At 42.2% G+C, this 19,988-nt stretch overlaps 1 protein-coding gene across 2 annotated transcripts in view; it reads left to right on the forward strand.

Annotated features, from left to right (window-relative positions):
* Window positions 1-256: 256 nt before the first annotated feature.
* The window catches only part of RAD21 (RAD21 cohesin complex component), a 29,494-nt gene continuing 9,762 nt past the window's right edge, over window positions 257-19,988 (forward strand). The window contains exons 1-8 of one of the 2 annotated variants that reach the window (XM_004580692.4): window positions 257-385; window positions 6,582-6,756; window positions 13,358-13,487; window positions 15,291-15,390; window positions 17,929-18,035; window positions 18,958-19,164; window positions 19,503-19,628; window positions 19,864-19,986. In XM_004580692.4, coding sequence (XP_004580749.1) covers window positions 6,613-6,756; window positions 13,358-13,487; window positions 15,291-15,390; window positions 17,929-18,035; window positions 18,958-19,164; window positions 19,503-19,628; window positions 19,864-19,986 — 937 coding nt within the window. In that variant the 5' untranslated portion in view covers window positions 257-385; window positions 6,582-6,612. Of the gene's footprint in view, window positions 386-647; window positions 780-6,581; window positions 6,757-13,357; window positions 13,488-15,290; window positions 15,391-17,928; window positions 18,036-18,957; window positions 19,165-19,502; window positions 19,629-19,863; window positions 19,987-19,988 lie in introns of those variants that run through there. The other variant, XM_058668532.1, reaches the window with a different exon arrangement.

Here is a 19,988-nt window from a genome sequence, read left to right on the forward strand (position 1 = left end):
AAACACCTTCACGCATGCCCAGTGACGGGCTTCCCTTCCGTGGGAGGGCTCCAAAGAGAAGGAAATGGTCGCTGCGCCTGCGTCGCCGCGGCTGGGGCTGAGGCCGGCTGCGCAGGCGCACAGGTACCATTTTGACCGTAAACATCCTGCCGATTTGAACCGAGGATTTGGGCGGCAGGAAGAGCCGCGGCGTAACGGCAGCCATCTTGTTTGTTTGAGTGAATCGGAAAGGAGGCGGCGGCCGCAGCGCCGGCGGGAGCCGCTCCGAAGCTTCACCTCGCTAGGGCGCCCCCTTTCCCCGCCCCCTCCCCCGACCCTTTTCCCCCTCCCCGGGCCAGGCAGCCCGCCCGCCCGCCCGCCCGCCCCGCTCCCAGCGGAGAACCAGGTAAGAAACTCGGCCGACCCCGTCTCTCCGGCTCCGGCTCCCTCCCCCCACCCGGTCCCCGCCGTGCTGCCGTCGGGCGGCGGCCTCGGAGGCGGCGGGAGGCCGGGGCAGCCCTCGCCGCGGCCCCGCGTGTGCCACCGTCGGCGCCCCGGAGCGAGCCGGGCCGGGGCCCTTCCCCATCGCCGGTTGGGTCACAGAGGGCTCCGGTCCATTCTGAGACCAACAAAAGCCGTTATTCGGGGGCGGGGAGGAGGGGGACGCTTAAGCTTCTCGGGTCTCCCGGAAGAGGCGGAAGAAAAAGGAAAAAAAGAAAAAAGGCTTGGGTCGTGGAGGGAGGAGAAGAGATTTGAACAAGCCCGCTCTGGACACCGGGCCGCCTCCTCCTCCTCCTCGGGTAAAAAATGGCTGGCTGGCAAGACTCGGGGCGGGAGGCGGCGTTGGCGGGCCGGGCGGCCGGGGTGCCAGCCCGCGGGGGCCGTCCGTCCGGGGCCTCGGGACCCGAGGGGCACCGGGGGCCCTGGCTGCGCTCTGCCGGCTGCAGCCCCCCGCCCGCCGCCGTCCGCCTTGCTGGTTAGAAATGCAGTTTTTAGTCCGATCGGACTTCACCGGCGGGAGCTGCTTCTGGTTGTCAGGAAATGAGCCTTCTTAGCTTTTTCCCCTCCAACTTACTTGAATGATTAAGGCGATCCGGTTTCTTGGGGGACGCTCTGGGGGAGGTGTGTGAGTGTATGTGTCTGACATGCTTGCTGCCTTTTGGGGTGGCCGAGAAAGGCTGTGAAAGTGTGGGTGACACCGAGGGCTTGGGCTGCCAGATTCAGCGTCCTTCTACTTTAGTGTTGGGGACGGGCGGGAAGGACGCCCCAGGGATTTGGGGGGGAAGATCCCCCATCTGATCTTTAGCGCTGTGAAAGGTTTCTGGTAAAGGCTTGTGTCTGTTGGCTTGTTTTTGCAAGCCCGGAGTTAACTGTTCTCGTTGTACTGTTTAGGATTACTATTGATTTTTCTGGGGGGAATAGAAAGTTCAGGTGGCGGTGAGCTCTGTGGAGTCTTCAGCATTCCGAGACTGGCTAGAGACGCTTTGCTAGCTTCTAGTCAGCCGAGTGTCTTTGTTTCACGTGGGAGGAAACTCTGAGAAGGTCCTGGTGAGGACACAAGCCGTGTCCCAGGATGAAGTGACTTCACAGTTTGATGTGACAGCAGCGGCTAACTAGCTTTCTGTACACGTGAAAGTGACTTTGCTTGGCTAGGCTTCACTTTTTTTCTGTTTATACCTTTAGTACACCATAGATTTTCACGTTCTACTTGAAGTGGCATGTGATGAAAGTACACTTAAAATTGAGAAATTTTTTTTAGATGCATTTCTGCTTAGCAACATAAATTTTGTGCATATACTTTGGCAGTTTGAGAAACTTGAGAAACAATGTGTGTTTTGTTAACTGTTCATATCAAAAGCATTAAGATCATGCTGACTGGCTGATATTGCACTGCAACTTTTTAAATTGCTGTTAGCATCTCTTGTGGCACTGTGTTAGGTGTGGGTGGTCAATTTTAATTTAATGGTTTGGGGGGAAATTATCCCACTCTAAGACTGAGAAAGCTAAAACTCCCATGTCAGAATAACTTACTGTACAAAACAACTAAGTCAGGAGGGAGTTGAGCTGCAATCTAGGATTGTGTAAAGCCCTTTTGTCAGAAACTTTGAGAACCAAAAAGGTGGGAAGCTGTGGTCACATACCTTCTCCCCCAAGACCTCCAGCTTCCACTCTGGAAAGGCTAGAACCCTGTTCTTCTGAGTCTAGTACTCAGGTTTTCAAACTTAGATATGTATACATACTGAAGTACAGGGAGCATATGCTGCTTAACTTGCTACTGAATGGCAAAGTCCAGTTGTTTTGACATCCATTGTAATGGTTTGTACTTTGCATAGATTCCTGTATGTGTACACAGATGTCAGTGCACGGAGGGTGGGCATCATTTTGCCTGCAGCCTTCCTAGCCAGGGGAGCCGCTGTCAGGAGTTTGCCTGGGTTGCCCAGGTCTTCTGCACGTGGTAACTGTACCGCCAGCCCCTGAATCTTGTGCATTCTGGGGACAGATACAATGTATATGTTTGCTTGCTCTGTGTTTGGCTGAAAGCCACAGATGGGGGGGGGGACCCTTCCCTCACTCCAAAAATAATACTGGAGATTTTTCCATTTTACTGCCAGCTTTTCTGTTGTTTAAGCCTGCGTTGTATTATTTTGTGTAGATATAAGTCTCTTACTGTTGGCCAACTATTATTTCTAAGGTTTGGCTGTTAAACATTATATTGCCAAGGCAGCGTAGTTTTGGAGCAGTGAGAGTTCTGTAGTTGAATCCCTGCTTTTGTAAATGCTGGTGACACTTCCTTACCTCTGCTTTGTTTTTCTGTATGCAAAATGGGCTAGTGCTTGCCATATAGAACAGTCATGATGAAGCTTGGATTCATAAAATATTTGGTACTTAATAAGATGGGGGAGTGTTTTTAAGTTCTTTTAAATTTAAAAAACATGCTTAATAGATAGTACTTGTACATTTTGTGGGGGTGCCAAACAGTATTTCAGCATATATGTCAGCATGAAGTGACCAAATCAAGCGGCTGGTATTTCCACGTATTTATTCTCTGTTTGGAACCTGCCAGCGCCTGTCTGAGTTTTTTATACAGCACATGATACACTTTTGTGAACTGTAGCTGCCCCACTATACTGTGGAGTGCTAGAAGCTATTCCTTTCCTCTGTTTTTTGTGCCCATTATCCAAACATCCTTCTGTCCTGTGCCCCACTGTACCTCATCCTCCCTCCCACCTAGTAGTAATCACTATTCAAGGTTGACTCTGATTTTTGTTTTGTTTTGTTTTTAACTTCCATATGAAGAACTTGAAGTATGTGTCTTTCTCTGGCCTATTTGTTTTAATATAATGATCTCCAGTATCATCCATTTTACCATAAATCTCATTTTCATTGGTGAATAGTACTCCTTTGTGTGAATATGCTGTATTTTCTTTATCTTCGTTAACAGTGGATATCTAGGTTGATTCCATATCTTGGCTGTGGGGAATAGTGCTACCCTGATCATCTCTTTACTACATTTAACCCAAGAAATGGGATAGCTGAATCCAAGGCTAAATCTGTTTTTAGTTTTCAGAGGGGCCTCCTTACTGCTGTTCTCCCTAATGGCTGTCCTAATAATTTGTATTCCTACCAGCAGAGCTCAAGGATTCCCTTTTCTCTTAACAATAACCACCATGAGATGGTGTCTCCTTTGTGGTTTGATCTTCATTTCCCTGATGAATAGTGATACTGAGTGTTTATTTGATGCTTATTTGTGTGTCTTCCTTTGTGAAACCAAGTATATCTCTTATATTAACTATTGGAATTGCAGTTTTTAGTAAGAGGATGAAATTTTGATGAGATGTTCCAAAGTATCCTTCAAAGAGATCTTATCAGTTTATGCAAATCGTTACATTTGTTGGTGGATGAACTGTTGATAAGAACTGTATGTTACACCTGTCAACTTTAGTTTAACATTGATTCTTTGGAATAATCTAAGAGAAATTAAATCTTTTACATTATTGAATATGTTCTAAAATATTTGACAAAGTTAAACTATTGAGAATCAGTTGGAAAAAATTATTCTCTTTTATGCGGGGAGAGATCATATTTTAGGATCTTCACAATATATAGAGATTAATCAGCCATTTTTAATAATTAGATAAAGGTTGGTATTACCAAGGAAATAAGTATCTTGAAGAGCAACCGTGACTGCATTTTCTCCTTGTTCAAATGTGAGCTGTTCTTACAGTAATGCCTGCTTAGCTTCCTATGGTTATTAAGGTGCTTTCCTCTTGGTAATTATTGCCCAGATTAATTTTAGCTTATTCTCCAGCCCTCTAAAAAAAAAATCCCATGCCGAGAAGGCATCTATTTAAGAATCTCCTCGTGCATAGCTGGGATGTTTTAGACCTGGGGCCTGACCAGCAGCTGCAATCCGGCCCTGTGCTTCCAGCACCTGTTTTGACCTCTAAGACCTCTAGAATTTTTTTCAGCTGTTAACTGTGAGATCACTTGTGCATCTCATTTACTTTTTCATTAAGCACATACTTAATAATTGTCATGTGACAATCTTTTGGGAGCTTTTTGAGTATTTGGAACAGTTTGCTTAAGTTTTCTATAGCAAACTTTTCGTAAGGCTTAAAGTATAGGCACTGATTTGCAAGATAAGGAAGTGCTTTTTGATTGTGGAAAACCTATTTTGATCTGTCAGTTGCTGTGTAGGGAATAAGGAATCCTGAGGTGTTCCTGTTTAATGCTTTTGCCTTGGAGTGTTTAATGTGAGTTCTTAGTGTGCTATTCCTTAGTTCTTAACTCCAGATTTGGAAGAAAAAGGTTAGAATGTTGGGTGATTGGCGAAGCTTCTGAGCACTTTCCTAGTGTGAACTAACCTCCAGAGAGCATTAGGTTCAGGAAATGAGAATTTCGGGGCCCTTTGCTATGAAGTGATGAAAGGGGGAGATGAGCAGAACCATGTGGTTCAGTAAAAATCTTGAAATCAGGTAGTTTAGTTTTTTTTACCAGCTTAAACGTTCTTCTTTTTTAAAGTGGCTTTAAATTTTCTAGTGTCTTAACCTTAACAAAGAAACTATAGAATAATCTTGTCTTGTTATGAAACATAAATCTTATTGAGGTTTTGATAATTGTGTTGTTTTGTTTAAACACACACGCACATACAACTAATTGAGCATATGCTTATCACGCTCTCCAGTAATTGTACCGTTAGGGCATTTGTCCCATGGAAAGTTCAGTTCACTGTAGATCACATGAATATTATAGTGACTTTGTTTGTGAAAGCCAAAGTGTGGAAACAACCCCATATTTTTCCAGTATGTGAGTAGGCAGGTGAATTGTGGTGCATCCATACAAGGGAACACTGCTTGGCAGTAAAAGGGACATACCGTTGATAAGTCTACCAGATTGGGCTGATCGCAGAAGCCACATACTGTGTGGTGGCATTTTGAGCTGTGCATGACTTCTGCAGAAGCAGACTGAAGGGTCTTGTTTTAGTCATAAATGTTTTAGGAAAAGACAGATAGGAAATAATTCTGACAGATTAGGGTTTTTTAGGTCTTTTGGGAAAGAGAATAACCATTTGCACAATTAATACTCTTTTTTAAACTGGAGTTTTCAGGCTACTGATCTTTTCTTATGAATTACTATATTAGCTTGCTGAAAGAAAAGCAAAGGAACAATAATATATTTGTAACCCTAACACTGTTTTACTAGGCTTGATGTTTAAATTATAAACAGACCAGTGTTTTTCAAGTTCTTGAGTTAATTCAATATCTATGAAATACGTTTTTGAGCCTCAGTTTTTCTAAGCCGTCTGCCATTTCCTTGCTTAGTGGAGTATGAAGTTCTTAGTTCAGTGCTTGTCATTAGGTAATTATTGCAGCAAGCCTGTAGTTAAGACTCTTTTTTAATGAGCTTCTGATGGTCATTTCTGCCTTTACTGATCTTTTACCGTGGCTGACATGTCCTCCAGCATTTGTCTTGTACACAGTCAATTTATACTGTTAGTCACCAGAACAGGAATAGAATTAGTTAAGTTTAGTGGCACTTCCAGAAGCTTTCTGATGACAATTTGTACTCTTACACTAGCTCTTTTAAGATGACAGGAAAGTACTTTGATGCTTGACCCTCGCCCCCTTACTGTGTATGTAGTGGTATGTGTGTGTTTCATTAAGACTTTATTTTTTTGAAAGGCAGATTAAGAGAGAAGGGGAAACAAAGATCTGCCATCCGCTGATTCACTCCCCAAGCAGCCACGTTGGCCCAAGAGCTGAGCCAGTCCAGACAGAGCTTGGTCTCCCGTGCGAGTGCAGGGTCCTGAGGCTTCAGGCTGTCCCTTGTTTTCCCAGCCATAAGCAGGGAGTTGGATGGGAAGTGAAACAACCAGATATGAACAGGCCCCTGCATGGAGTCCCGGTGCTTGCAAGGGGACGATTAGCCAGTTGAGCCATTGCACCAGCCCTGCCCTTAATGATAAGAGTCTTGCTTCTCAAAATTTACAGGATGGTTTTGTAAAATGAATATAAGAATTATATTCACATTTTTCAGATTTCTTATGTATTGAAATATTTCTGTTTCATATGGTATTTAGAGTGACTTTTTCTCTCTCTCAGGTTTCCTCCTGTTGGATAGTCAACAAGAACAATGTTCTACGCACATTTCGTCCTCAGTAAAAGAGGGCCTCTGGCCAAAATTTGGCTAGCGGCCCATTGGGATAAGAAACTAACCAAAGCCCATGTATTTGAGTGTAATTTGGAAAGCAGTGTGGAGAGTATAATATCACCAAAGGTATGTTTGATATTGATATTTGTATTCCTTTTATTTATTGATATGTGAAATGGAGCTTAAACAACCCTTTAGGTGGGCATGTGTAAATAAACAAAAACCTTGGGTTAGCCAGAGTTTTCCTTTGTTACATTGTGTCTTTATCACCTGGAGATGTGATCGCAATTGATACTCTTTAAAAAAAAAAACTTCAGATGTGGATATTTTTGCTTTAATCCACATTGACCAGGAGATGGAGATAATACTCAAATAATTTAAATTCAACTTTCTGAATGCATCGGTGTTCTTAATGTGGGAATTTACAGAATATTTAAAATACAGTATCCCAGTTCAGCGGCCAGATACAACCTCTCCACATCAGGGGTGCTATGCACAGCACTTGCTTTGGTTTTGGTTTTGGTTTTGGTTTTGCGTTTGGTTTGGTTTGGTTTGGTTTGGTTTATAAGATTTACTTATTTTTATTGGAAAAGCAGATTACCGAGAGAAGGAGAAGCAGAGAAAGACCTTCCATCCTCTGGTTCCCTCCCCAAGTGGCTGCAGTGGCCGGGGCTGAGCCAGTCGGAAGCCAGGAGCCTCATCTGGGTCTCCCACCCAGGTGCCAAGTCCCAAGGCAGTGAGCCATCCTCTGCTGCTTACAGACCACAGGCAGGGAGCTGGAAGGGAAATGTAGCAGCTGGGACACAAACCAGCACCCATATGGGATCCTGGCATGTACAAGGCGAGGGTTTATCACTAGACCATCACGCCTGACCTAGTGTCCGCAGTGCTTTCTTTTTTTTTTTTTTTTTTTTTTTTTTTTTTTTTTTTTTTAAAGATTTATTCATTTTATTACAGCCAGATATACACAGAGGAGGAGAGACAGAGAGGAAGATCTTCCGTCCGATGATTCACTCCCCAAGTGAGCCGCAACGGGCCGATGCTGCGCCAATCCGATGCCGGGAACCTGGAACCTCTTCTAGGTCTCCCACGTGGGTGCAGTGTCCCAAAGCATTGGGCCGTCCTCAACTGCTTTCCCAGGCCACAAGCAGGGAGCTGGATGGGAAGTGGAGCTGCCGGGATTAGAACCTGCGCCCATATGGGATCCCGGGGCTTTCAAGGCGAGGACTTTAGCCGCTAGACCACGCCGCCGGGCCCCGCAGTGCTTTCTTTACCTTAGCCTTTCCAGGCTACTTGGGGTTTCTTGCAGGCACTTCTCCTCCTCTCACAAGTTTGCACTTGCTATGCATTTTTCAAGGGATGCTCTCCCTAGATATCTGTTCCCTTAATTGCTGTCTGTCTCCCTCTTGCATTTGCTCCCTGTTGCGTTACCTGCTAGGTTTCCTATTCTCTGCCTAGAGAAACTTTTTTGACTTGGAATGTGTTCTAAAGTACTGGTCTCCACATTTGTATTTCACAAATAGCATAGCTTGAAACAGTATGAAATTTTAACTTTAACAAGAAAGGATCTTAAAACACAGATGCAATTACTGTACACTGTAATTGGCATTCATTGAAGGACAGGTTGACTTGAAGTGCGTGAAGAACCAATCTCAAAGAAAATGTTCGGAAGTTCAACTTACATATATACACATCTGTGTTTTAATGGTTCTTTCCTGTACCTTATATATACCACATGTGCAGACCAGTTGACTGTGGTGAAAATGTTCCAGATTATACATGCGTGGCCTGCCAACATGAGGAAGTCCTCTGAGAATTTGGTTTGTCCACGTGTTGGCAAAATGTGTTAATTAAAGAGTAGTTTTTAAGAAGAGGGAATCTTGAATAAAATTGGGGATGCACAGGGAATTGGTCAGAAAAATTATGTGGAAAAAATATTTCTTGGTTTGGTAAAGTGAAAGTTTGTACTTAGAGCAAATTATGAAATTTTGCTTTGCATCTGGATTTTTCCTGGCTTTAGAGTTATATAGTTGGTGGAATTTATTGACATAGTATTTATTGATGAGGTATTGAAGTCATTGGTGTCCAGCGTCTGTAAAATAATTCTAAATTGAAAATTTTAATAAAAAAAAAAAAACACTCCTACCCTCCAGAAAGAAAAAGCAAATAACCTATGGTTGTATAACCTGAGGAAATCTTGAATCATATTTTGGCTTATCAGTCTTTGTGGGGGCATATATAACAGGTTTGTAGTTTTTTGTTTGTATGTACACAAAAACCATATATTTTTTTAAAGATTTATTTATTTCATTACAAAGTCAGATATACAGAGAGGAGGAGAGACAGAGAGGAAAATCTTCCGTCCGATGATTCACTCCCCAAGTGAGCCGCAACGGGCCGATGCTGCGCCGATCCGAAGCCGGGAACCTGGAACCTCCTCCAGGTCTCCCACGCGGGTGCAGGGTCCCAAGGCTTTGGGCCGTCCTCAACTGCTTTCCCAGGCCACAGGCAGGGAGCTGGATGGGAAGTGGAGCTGCCGGGATTAGAACCGGCGCCCATATGGGATCCCGGGGCTTTCAAGGCGAGGACTTTAGCCGCTAGGCCACGCCGCTGGGCCCAAAAACCATATTTTATAACACAGTTGGACTTTGTTCATAGCTCTACTTTTTTTTATTTGATTTTATTGGAAAGAGATAAGGAGAGACAGAGAGGAATATCTTCTGTCTGCTAGTTCACTCCCTAATTGGCCACGGCAGCCAGAGCTGAGCCAATCTGAAGCCAGGAATCTGGAGCCTCTTCCGGGTCTCCCATGCTGGTACAGTGTCCTAAGGCTTTGGGCCGTCCTCAACTGCTTTCCCAGGCCACAAGCAGGGAGCTAAATGGGAAGTAGAGCTGCCGGGATTAGAACCACTGCCCTTATGGGATCCCAGCACACTAGGCTGGTGTCGCTGTCCTGCAGCGATGGACTTGGTGCACGGAGCCGATAATAACACGCTTGGACTACTGACTGATGATCAATAGCCAAAACTTATTAGAGGCAACAGACTTTATATGTTGAGGGTCATACAGGATTAGGGTAGAGATACTTAGTTCACCAGCAGAACCATCAACTGTTTCTATGCCTTAGTTTGGAAGTCCTTCTGCCTTGTATATTACTTCCCACTCAACTGTTCTTACACAAATGATATCTCATCAGGTATACAAAAGTTAGCCATACAGTTTTTTCTCATGCAAAGGATATCCAATCAGTCACACACAAGACATCCATTCAGTTGTTTATTATACAAATATTGTCCCATCAACTGTAATCCTGTGCTCACTGACCTACGGTCACAATGTCCTCCCACAGGCTGGTGTGCCAGGCTCCTCTACCATTATTTTTAATGGTCTCTTATTCATATAATTTAAATGTAGAATTTGAGGCAGATTTAAAATCAAGACTTAAGTATTATAAAGTAATTTAAGTATTTATAAATTCACTATAGAAATACCAGTGTAAAATCAGGTTATGAAAACTGTTGTAGACTATTCGGAAACAATGTAAAATAGGTATAATAGTGTATTGCATTACCTTTATTATATTTGTAAAGTTCTAGATTTTAAAACATTTGGCCTCTAGAATTTTATGTAGCAGATTATCAACCTGTAAATCATTGTTTCAGTTGTGATTGACTTAACCCTTTTTTTTTCTTTGTGGGTAGGTCATAGTACTTCTAATTTTTTGGAACTAATTCTTGTGATTCTGTACGTGTAATTATTTAAAATGGTGATAGAATACTGTAATGGAGAAAAAGTAACCTTTTCAACATTCATTTCCATAGGGAAAACTGTAGATGCAGACCCTGCATCCTTCAAAAAATTAATGTAAGATGAATTCTAGACCTCAGTGCAAAGCACAAACCAGTCTAAGCAGTATGAAGCGCATCACAGTATGCCTGGATGACTCTGGATTTGGGAGTGACTTTTGGATAGAACATCAAACCGTGATCCATGAAAGGAAGAATTCATGAGATTAAATTCATTGAAATTAAAGTCTTGGCTCTGTAGGACACGGTCAGGATGAAAACACTGGAGCCAGTCCTGTGCTGTAGGAAGAGAAGTGTCTGCCTGCAGTGCCGGCACTCTGTATGGGCACAGGTTTGTGTCCCAGCTGCTCCACTTTTGACCCAGCTGCCTGCTTGTGGCCTGGGAGAGCAGCAGAGGATGGCTTAAGTCAGAATGCACAATACCAGAAATGGACCCTAATGTAAAGCTGCGGACGCAGGGTGGGGATGGTGTGCTGGTGTGAAGTCCCTGTTTGATGCAGGTGTTGATGGAAGGGAGATCACACCTGGTGACAGAAGTGTGAATGCAGCTCATGGTACTGAAGGCACAACTTGGGTATGAAGTTAAGCTGTCCTGAGAACCTGACAGTAGAGATGTGAGCAGAGTTTCTCTGCATCCTTCTTACAGCAACTTAGTATAATGCTCTTTTACGACAAGAAAGCTTAGGCACTTGCACACTTGGCCCATACAGAATACACTCTGACATGCATACAGAAAAGCCTAGAAGGCCTAACAAAATATTGAAGTTTTCAGTAGGTAGTAGGATTATGGGGATTTTTCTCTGCTTAATAATCGTTTAATAAACATTTCTTGTTAAAGTTTGATCACATTTGTAATCTTCCCTTAATGATGTTTAGGAATATGATAGATGGGCCAGGCGATGCTGATGTCTAAGATTTCTGATGTGCACTAGCAGTGGACCTTCTAAGATAACATCAGCTTGCACTGCTAGTCAATAGGAATATGATATTTTCTGTTTTCTTATAGATTGTGCTTACTGAGATGAATGGAGAGATTTTGTACTCTTTCCTTGAAATTAATATTTGTGGCTAATTAATATTTGTGTGTGTGTGGCTAATTTATAATATCCCTAAGTAAATGTCAGGTACATTTTGGATGAAAATAATAGCAGCTTTTTTTGTGGTATGTGCAGCACCCGCATTCAGTGTGAGGTGCTCCGATAGTAAGAAGGTGCACACTAACATCCGCACTGCATAACACACAGTTCAGAAATGAAGTTGTATAGTGAGCTGGGTAAGAGAGAGTGAATGACTAATTTTAAGATATTTCCAGAATCAAAAGAGCAGAAATTCCTGTTTGTTTAACTGTGTGCTTTTTGGAGGGAAGTGTTTGGTTATACACGTCGGTGTGTGTGCGAAGCCCCCGCCTCCCTCGCCCGTTGGGAGCAATGTTGCTGAGCTTTCCCTGGCTTTTGATAGCCTGTGCTCGTCATCTTACTTATCAGACTGTACAGCTCACAGTACAGCATCCTAGTTGATTCTGTTTTCTGAACCAAAGTAATCCATAAAGAAATCTTCTGCCTAAACATTTTTTTGAATGGTGCTAATATAGACAAGTTAATGATGAAAGAGATTTTTTTTTCTTCTCCTCAGATGGAATCACAGTTAGTATGAATTTTAAATTTACTAAAACCACCTAAGGGAGATTCTGTTTTTCTATTAACAGTTTGAGTTATAAGTTTATTTATCAAGGATGTGTTACCTGACAGGTCTTTTTTTTCTCATAAATTTGTTACAATTGGTGGTACCTAAAATTTTTAATAGTAAACTACATAATATAGGTGAAAGTTACATAAAATAGCCGTACAGAGTTGGTCATAAATAATGTCCTAGATTGTTACAGAGCATGTGTGTGTAATAACATCCCTCGGCACAAGGTAAATTTTGAGCAGATGTTTACCATCTTTAAATGTGATGATTTGGAAGATGATCTGATAAAGACTGTGTTCAGATTATCCTGTTATCAAAAATTTCATGATTATAACCAGAGGAATTTTGAATGCTTTTATTTAGATTGAATGTTAACTTGAATCAGTCTTTTCCCGGCTGATTTTCACCCGACACGCTGGATCTCATATTAGTTTTTGATCAAGATCTTTTTAAAAGAAAATGGGCTCCGGGGATATATTTCTGGTTTTAAAAAAAAAATGGGGGTACCGTTTTTGTCTGCCTGCTTCCCCCACTCAAGAAAGAGAAACTTAATGAAAATGTAAACAGTGAGTGGGTTTCTACTTAGGTAGAAACTTGGAAACAGAAAGATCAGGATTGGTTTGCAGTTTGGGCTTGGTCGTATCATCCAGGGACTCGCCATTGTCAGCGTGTTGGTCATCACGCTTAATGGCATTGTGGATACGTGACTGCGAGAGTTCCATGCCCTGCCTACTCACAAAGCAGAGAGGCCTTCTTCCTGGAAGTCCTCAGAAGCTGCCGTACGTGACTTCTTGGCTGAACTGTGGTATATGCATAGTCAACAGCAAGTTCTGGCAGAATGAGCTAACCCTTCAAGACTAGAGACATGTGCTTCCGAAACAAAATTACACTTCGATTTGTCAGCAGTGAGCAGTAGCTCAGGGTTGGTAACCAGGGCTGTCACCAGCTCCTCAAGTGTAAATGACATGTTAGACAGAATGGTTCCTGCTTCATGTCTGTGAACAAAATTGCTGGGTAAGCTAACTTCATGTCTGTGTTACTTCATTAGTACTTAATAGGAATTCCAATAAAGACATGAAGAAAATACAGGTGATTATGAGGCACCGTTAAGAGATAAAAGGTATGAAAGGGAAGTAAAAATCGAGTGCGAGCGGCATAAAATGCAAGTGTGCACGTATGATTACCTCAAACTGTGAAGGTAACTGCAAGTGAAGTTGCCTTTCTGTTTGTAGGTGAAGATGGCGCTGCGAACTTCAGGACATCTTTTACTGGGAGTCGTTCGAATCTATCACAGGAAAGCCAAATACCTTCTTGCGGACTGTAATGAAGCGTTCATTAAGATCAAGATGGCTTTCCGGCCAGGTATTGTTGAGCTGAATGTTTTTTTGTTAGGTTTCCAAAACATGAAAAACAAAGCCCAGAACCCTAGATCAGCATATTTTGCCGTATTTTAATCACCATATTGGGAACCATTGAAGAAACAGCAGAGCTTGGGTGTGGGGCGGTGATTGCAGGCAAGAAACCCATGTGCGTTGTTTCCATCTCCATGGTGGAGTTCTCCCTGCCCTCATTGGTTTATTCCTTTATGTATTCGTTCATTCCCTTATCCTTTTTAAGATTTCTTTGTTTTTAGTGGAAAGTCAGATGCACAGACAGGAGGAAAGACTGGAAGGAAGAGCTGCCTGATGATTCACTCCCCAAGTGGCTACAGCGGCCAGAGCTGCACCCATCAGGAGCCAGGAGCTTCTTCCGGGTCTCCCACGTGGGTGCAGGGTCCCAAGGCTGGGCCGTCCTCCACTGCTTTCCCAGGCCACAAGCAGGGAGCTGGATGGGAAGCGGAGCTGCCGGGATATGAACTGGCATCCATATAGGATCCCGGCGCATGCAGTGAGGGAACTTTAGCCACTAGGCTACCGTGCTGGGCCCTTGTGTTTTTCTTTTAACCCTTTTTTTTTTAGCAGCTCACAAAGAGTTGAGTCCTCATCAGAGGTTGAAATGTTGAAAAGTAGTTACCAAATAATGTATCTTTTTAAATATATTTTAAGAAAATGCAATGTTGGGATTTTTCTTTTTTTCCGAGTAATTTTAGTGTACTCTTAAATCAGATTTAAGCCTTAAGTTAGACCTTACCGACCCAGACTTCCACCTGAGTGTCTATAGTTAGCCAGAGTATTTATCTAAATGTACATAATCTATAATTCTTTAAGCCACTGATGAAATTTTATTGTAAATAAAATGAATTTGTATAGCATGACCTATAACAGTAGTTTTTGCTCAGGTTTTATTTGAATATGTCAATTTATAATATATTAACAGTGAAGAATTTGAAGAACTTAGGAAAAGGCTATGATATCTTAATTTTTAGAATACATGATCACTAAATGCATTTGGTTTAAATCATTTTGTTTTCACTTTTGCTTATTTTTATTTTTTTTTAAAGACGTAGTCTTTGAAAAGTAGAATCCGAGTGGGAGAAGCAGAGAAAGGAAGATCTTCCGTCCACCGATTCACTCCTGAAGTGGCTACAACAGCCAGGGCTGGGCTAGGCTGAGTCCAGGAGCCAGGAGCTTCTTCCAGATTTCCCATATGGGTGGCAGCGGCCCAAGCGCTGTGGCCATTGCTGCTTTCCCAGGAAGCACTAGCGGGACATCAGATTGGAAGTAGAACAACTGGGACATGAACTTGTACCCAGATCAGATTTGGGCATCACAGGTGGTGGTTTAATTCTGTGCACCAATGCCAGCACTTATTTTTGGCTTTTTTTAGAGTAATGCATTTTACTGACAGTTTAAAAAATGTAGGGTAAAATATGAAGATCTGTAAAATCGTGTTATCGATGTCTCCCTAAAATAACCAGCTCCTTTTAACATTCATAATATTCTTTGCAGTCACTCCTTTGCCCCCGCAGACTCTGCTAAACTAGAAAACTGGCATCAGTCCTTACTTGTGAAGGTATCCTCTTTAGGTTTATCAGTTTATAATTGTTTTGGCTCGTTTCAGTTATAGTGGCTTATGATCGAAAAGAGGAAGTACTGTGCTTCAGCCAACTTTGAATATTATCAGTCTTCCTATTAAGCATAACCCTCGGATTGTACCCACTGCACCTCCCTCTGATTCCTAGATATTCTGTGGTGTGGACAGGTCGTCACCCTGCTGTTTTTCCAGGTGTTGTTGATCTTCCTGAAGAAAACCGCGAAGCAGCTTACAACGCCATTACTTTACCAGAAGAATTTCATGACTTTGATCAGCCGCTGCCCGACTTAGAGTATGTAAGACTTTGACCTTTTGTAACCAGTGGTTCAGTTGATCTAAAGCATAGTACTGTGTTCAGATACATAGTTTTCCTATGTGTAGCTGTACGCATGCTTTCATTTAGGATAACGTATGAAAGTATGTAACCTATAAAGTATTTCTTCTAGACAAAAATCACCTGAGTGTCAGCTTTCTAACACAGGTGAGATATGATAGGCCACAGTGTGAGTGAACGTGAATAGATGTCCACGCATGTGCAGAGTTTTGCGTTAAGGTCAGCTGCTTGTTCTCTTCTTGGCTTAGATATACTTGTAGCCAACATTTGTGTAGTTTTGCTTTAATGACGTAAAATAATTAGTGCAGAAAAGGGTCATTGTCACAGTACGTACTTTAAAGAGGAGGGAGTGCGGGGGTGTCCATGCTAGCAGACTACAGTGCTGGATTCTCCTCTCCGCCTTAGAGTGCCGGCTGTTAGACATGGTTGGGAATGTGGCTGAAGCTTTGCAGACGACTGAGTAGTCCACTTCACAACCACCAAGCCCCCACACCGCACCCCACTTGTTACAACTTCTCTGCTTCTTGGATTGGCATATGGCACCTGATTAGAATAAATTTTTGACCTGTTTTATATTGTGTTTTTCTTTTCAAAGATTTATTTTTACTTGAAAGGCTTCTGTCTGCTAGTCCACTCTTCCAAATGATAATAAAGGCAGGTCCAAGGCAGAAGCCAGGAACTCCATCCTGATTTCCCACATGGATTGCAGGAAGCACAAGTATGGAGCCACCTTGCGCTTTTCTGGGGACACATTAGCAAGAAACTAGGATAGAAGAATAGCAACTAGACACAAAGCAGCACTCCTGTGTCAGATACCAGCATTGCAAGCAGTAGCTTCAGCTGCTATGCCACCACACTGGCTGCTGTATTATGTTTATTAATTAATGCTAGGTACTAATAGACTGCTCTATTTTTTCTTCCTGTACATTTTTAGATGTATGTATGCCTTGGGAGAGACCGAGTAGGAACATGCTCATATTTGCTGTTGTCTGCTCTTCTAAAATGCCTGCGTTGGCCAGGGCTGGGATGAGCCAGGATCCTGGGATACAGCCAGGTGCCCCACATGGGTGACAGGGACCCGGTCACTTGAGCCAACACCTATTTTATTGGCTACCAGGGTTTTTTTAGGATTTATGTGTTTTGGGGCTGGCATGATGGTTCCATTGGTTAATTCTCCACCTGCATATGCCAGCATCCCACATGGGTGCTGATTTCTATTCTGGCTGCTCTACTTCCCATCCAGTTCCCTGCTTATGACCTGGAAGAGCAACAGAGGATGGCCCAAAGCCTTGGGACCCTCTATCTGTGTGGGACACCCAGAAGAAGCTCCTGGCCCCTGACTTTGGTTTGGCTCAGTTCCAGCCATTGCAGCCATTTAGGAAAAATAGTAGATAGAAGATTTTGCTACTGTAATTCTTTCCAGTAAAAATAAATAAATTTTTTTAATTGTATTTATTTTCATATAGCTACAGGCAGTGGGGAATAGAGGAGATCTTCCATGCACAAGTTCACTCCCTTCCAAAACGATTGCCACATCTAGGGCTGGGCCCTGACCAAAGCCAGCAACAGCTTCGTTCTGATCTCCCAGTTGGTGTGCAGGGACTTGAGTAATCTTCCATTGTCTGACTTGAGTAATCTTCCCATCATTAGCAGGGAGCTGGACCCTAAGCAGAGTAGTCAAGACTAGAAGAAGTACCCATATATGGTATGCCACTGTTGTAGCTAGCTGTTTAACGCACTGCACCATAGTAGCAGACATAGTCATAGAAATTGTTAAACATGGCTAAATAATGCAGAGATTTGAATTAGGCACCCTATACCAATTACTTAGCCTCTTTAATTATTTTGTCTGTTATATATTTTGTCTGTTATATATGTTTTAAAGTTACTAGTAGTTATTTCCTAGAATATCCCGTCAATATTTAACTTCCTGACTTGGCGTGCAAGCTCTCAACGCCCTTCTGCCCAATGGAATCAGGGCTGCAGGAGGGCTGCAGTTTCCATTTGGGCACTATTTCTCATAAGTGTATGCAGTTTAAAGCTCCTGTGTTTTGCTTGCAGTTCGTTTATTGAAAGAAGTTGGTAGTTTGTTTTGTTTACCTTCAGGTTTTGGCCAGTAATACTCCAGAAGGGCATTTGACATTACATGCTTTCACTTAATATTTGTAAACTATATGAGGCTCTTCTTGTTGGAAGGAGAAACTGAGTCAGAAAAGCCAGATAACTTCAGAGTTCACACGACCTGTCAGTTGCAGGAACCAGAAGAAAAGCTCTGCCTGATTAGCCCATCAGTTCTCATTTTTTCCCTCTGCGGCATATACCTTCATGCTTTAGCTGATAATTCTGGCCTGTTGTATTTTGATTGATTAAATTGAGGCATTACAAATTCAGTAGGTTGTATTATGTACTTTTCTTATGGAGAGAACTAAGATATTTTCTCTCCTCATATGTTATAGTGAGATTTGAGACTAAAATACATTCATATTTCTTTTAAAGTGACATCGATGTGGCGCAGCAGTTCAGCCTGAACCAGAGTAGAGTGGAAGAGATAACCATGAGGGAAGAAGTCGGGAACATCAGTATCCTACAAGAAAATGATTTTGGTAAAAGCAACAGATTGCTCATCATAGCATGATAGTATTTGGTGATACTAATAGCCTTTTAAAAAGCAAACATTATCCTCATGTTTACGTACTTGTAAGTCCAGTCCATTTTCATCAAGAAAACAACTTTCTTTGCCGTAAAAACATTAAGCATTACTTCCATTTGCATACCAAACTGAGTGGTTCGGTCTTTACACCTGCCACATAGGTGGTTATACAACTGTATTTTGATTTGTGTTTGAAGTCCTGACAATGAAATCATGTTCACTTTTTCTTTCAAACAATTATTTACTTGAGGATAGTTAGGGATTGTCCATCTGCTGGATTACTCCCCAAATGGCCAAGGTCTGGGCCAGGCAGGAACCAGCAATTTTTAAGCAAGTCTTGCCCATGGTTGGATGCTTTTCCAGAAACATTAGCAAGGAGCTGGCTTGGGAAGGAGCACCTGATTTGATTCATTACCTGTATTGATGCCACCCTCTATACTGTAACAGCATTACACTGTAATCCCACTGCCCTGTAACTCCAGCTCCAGTAATGCTGACTGAGATTGATCTACTCAGAAGGTTCAGTTATTCAAAACTGGCAGTAAGTCAGATTTTTCTCTTGATGAAAACAGAAATTATGAATGTGGCTATAAGGTAGTGTAGTAGATAATCAGGGTCACCTAGCAGAGTTTGGATAACCTCAGTTTGGAGCTAAGTGAATTTTCTAGTCATGCCCCAGAATAGCCATTTATAATTTAAAAATCTGTTTATAAGACTTAGGTGCTAAAGATTTTGAATTCATACCAGGTGTTTCAAGATAAATAATAGTTTAGGAAACAACTGTGGCGTGTGAATTTGATTATCCTTAGCTGTGCTCCTTTATAGCCGTGGGTTTTGAAACGCTTTGAGCTAATGACTTGCTGACATTTGTTTAGGTGACTTCGGAGTGGATGATCGGGAGATAATGAGAGAGGGCAGCGCTTTTGAAGATGACGACATGTTGGGAAGCAATAATGCTTCCAACCTCCTGTTGGAACCCGAACAGAGCACCAGCAACTTGAATGAGAAAATCAACCATTTAGAATACGAAGACCAATATAAGGATGATAATTTTGGAGAAGGGAATGATGGTGGAATATTGGGTAGGTCATGACGAAGTGATGATTATATTTCTTTATTGAGTGATGTTGGAACAGCTGTGTAGATACATATGGAGGAATTGGGATCAGTTTAATCAAGGTTTTCTGTAAAAGTAGCTAAGTATGAGCAATACTTAATGTTCTAAATATTCATATTTGTTATCTGAAATATTTTTATGTGTTGAAAGAATGAGAGATCTTTAACATATAGTTCTCATTTTTATATACTGGGTTTAAGAGAACATGCAAACTGAATGCAGATTTGAATTTTTTTATTTTTGAGTGATTGTTGCTTCCTTTGTATTTGGTTTTTAAATTACCTGTTACATTTCCTGTTCTAGATGATAAGCTCATTAGTAATAATGACGGTGGTATTTTTGATGACCCACCTGCCCTCTCTGAGGCAGGAGTGATGCTGCCAGAACAACCTGCGCATGATGACATGGACGAGGATGACAATGTATCAAGTAAGTATTTAATGTTCCATCGTTCTGGAGAGGATTATGTGACATCCAAAATCATACATCAGTTGCCATGATTGATTTATGTCTCGTGCTCTTGTATGTTTCACCCTGTGTCCCTACCTCTTTTTTAATACCAGTTTCATGGAGGGATTTTTTTTTTACCCTCTCACTTGTTCAGTACATGTTGTATACCCAAACCTTTGTGACCCTGTTTTGTTTTGTTTTGCTTTTCCCCCAGTGGGTGGGCCTGATAGTCCCGATTCAGTGGATCCCGTTGAGCCCATGCCAACAATGACTGACCAAACAACGCTTGTTCCAAATGAGGAGGAAGCATTTGCTTTGGAACCTATTGATATAACTGGT

The sequence above is a fragment of the Ochotona princeps genome, chromosome 9 (assembly GCF_030435755.1).
Source record: "Ochotona princeps isolate mOchPri1 chromosome 9, mOchPri1.hap1, whole genome shotgun sequence".
NCBI lineage: Eukaryota > Metazoa > Chordata > Mammalia > Lagomorpha > Ochotonidae > Ochotona > Ochotona princeps.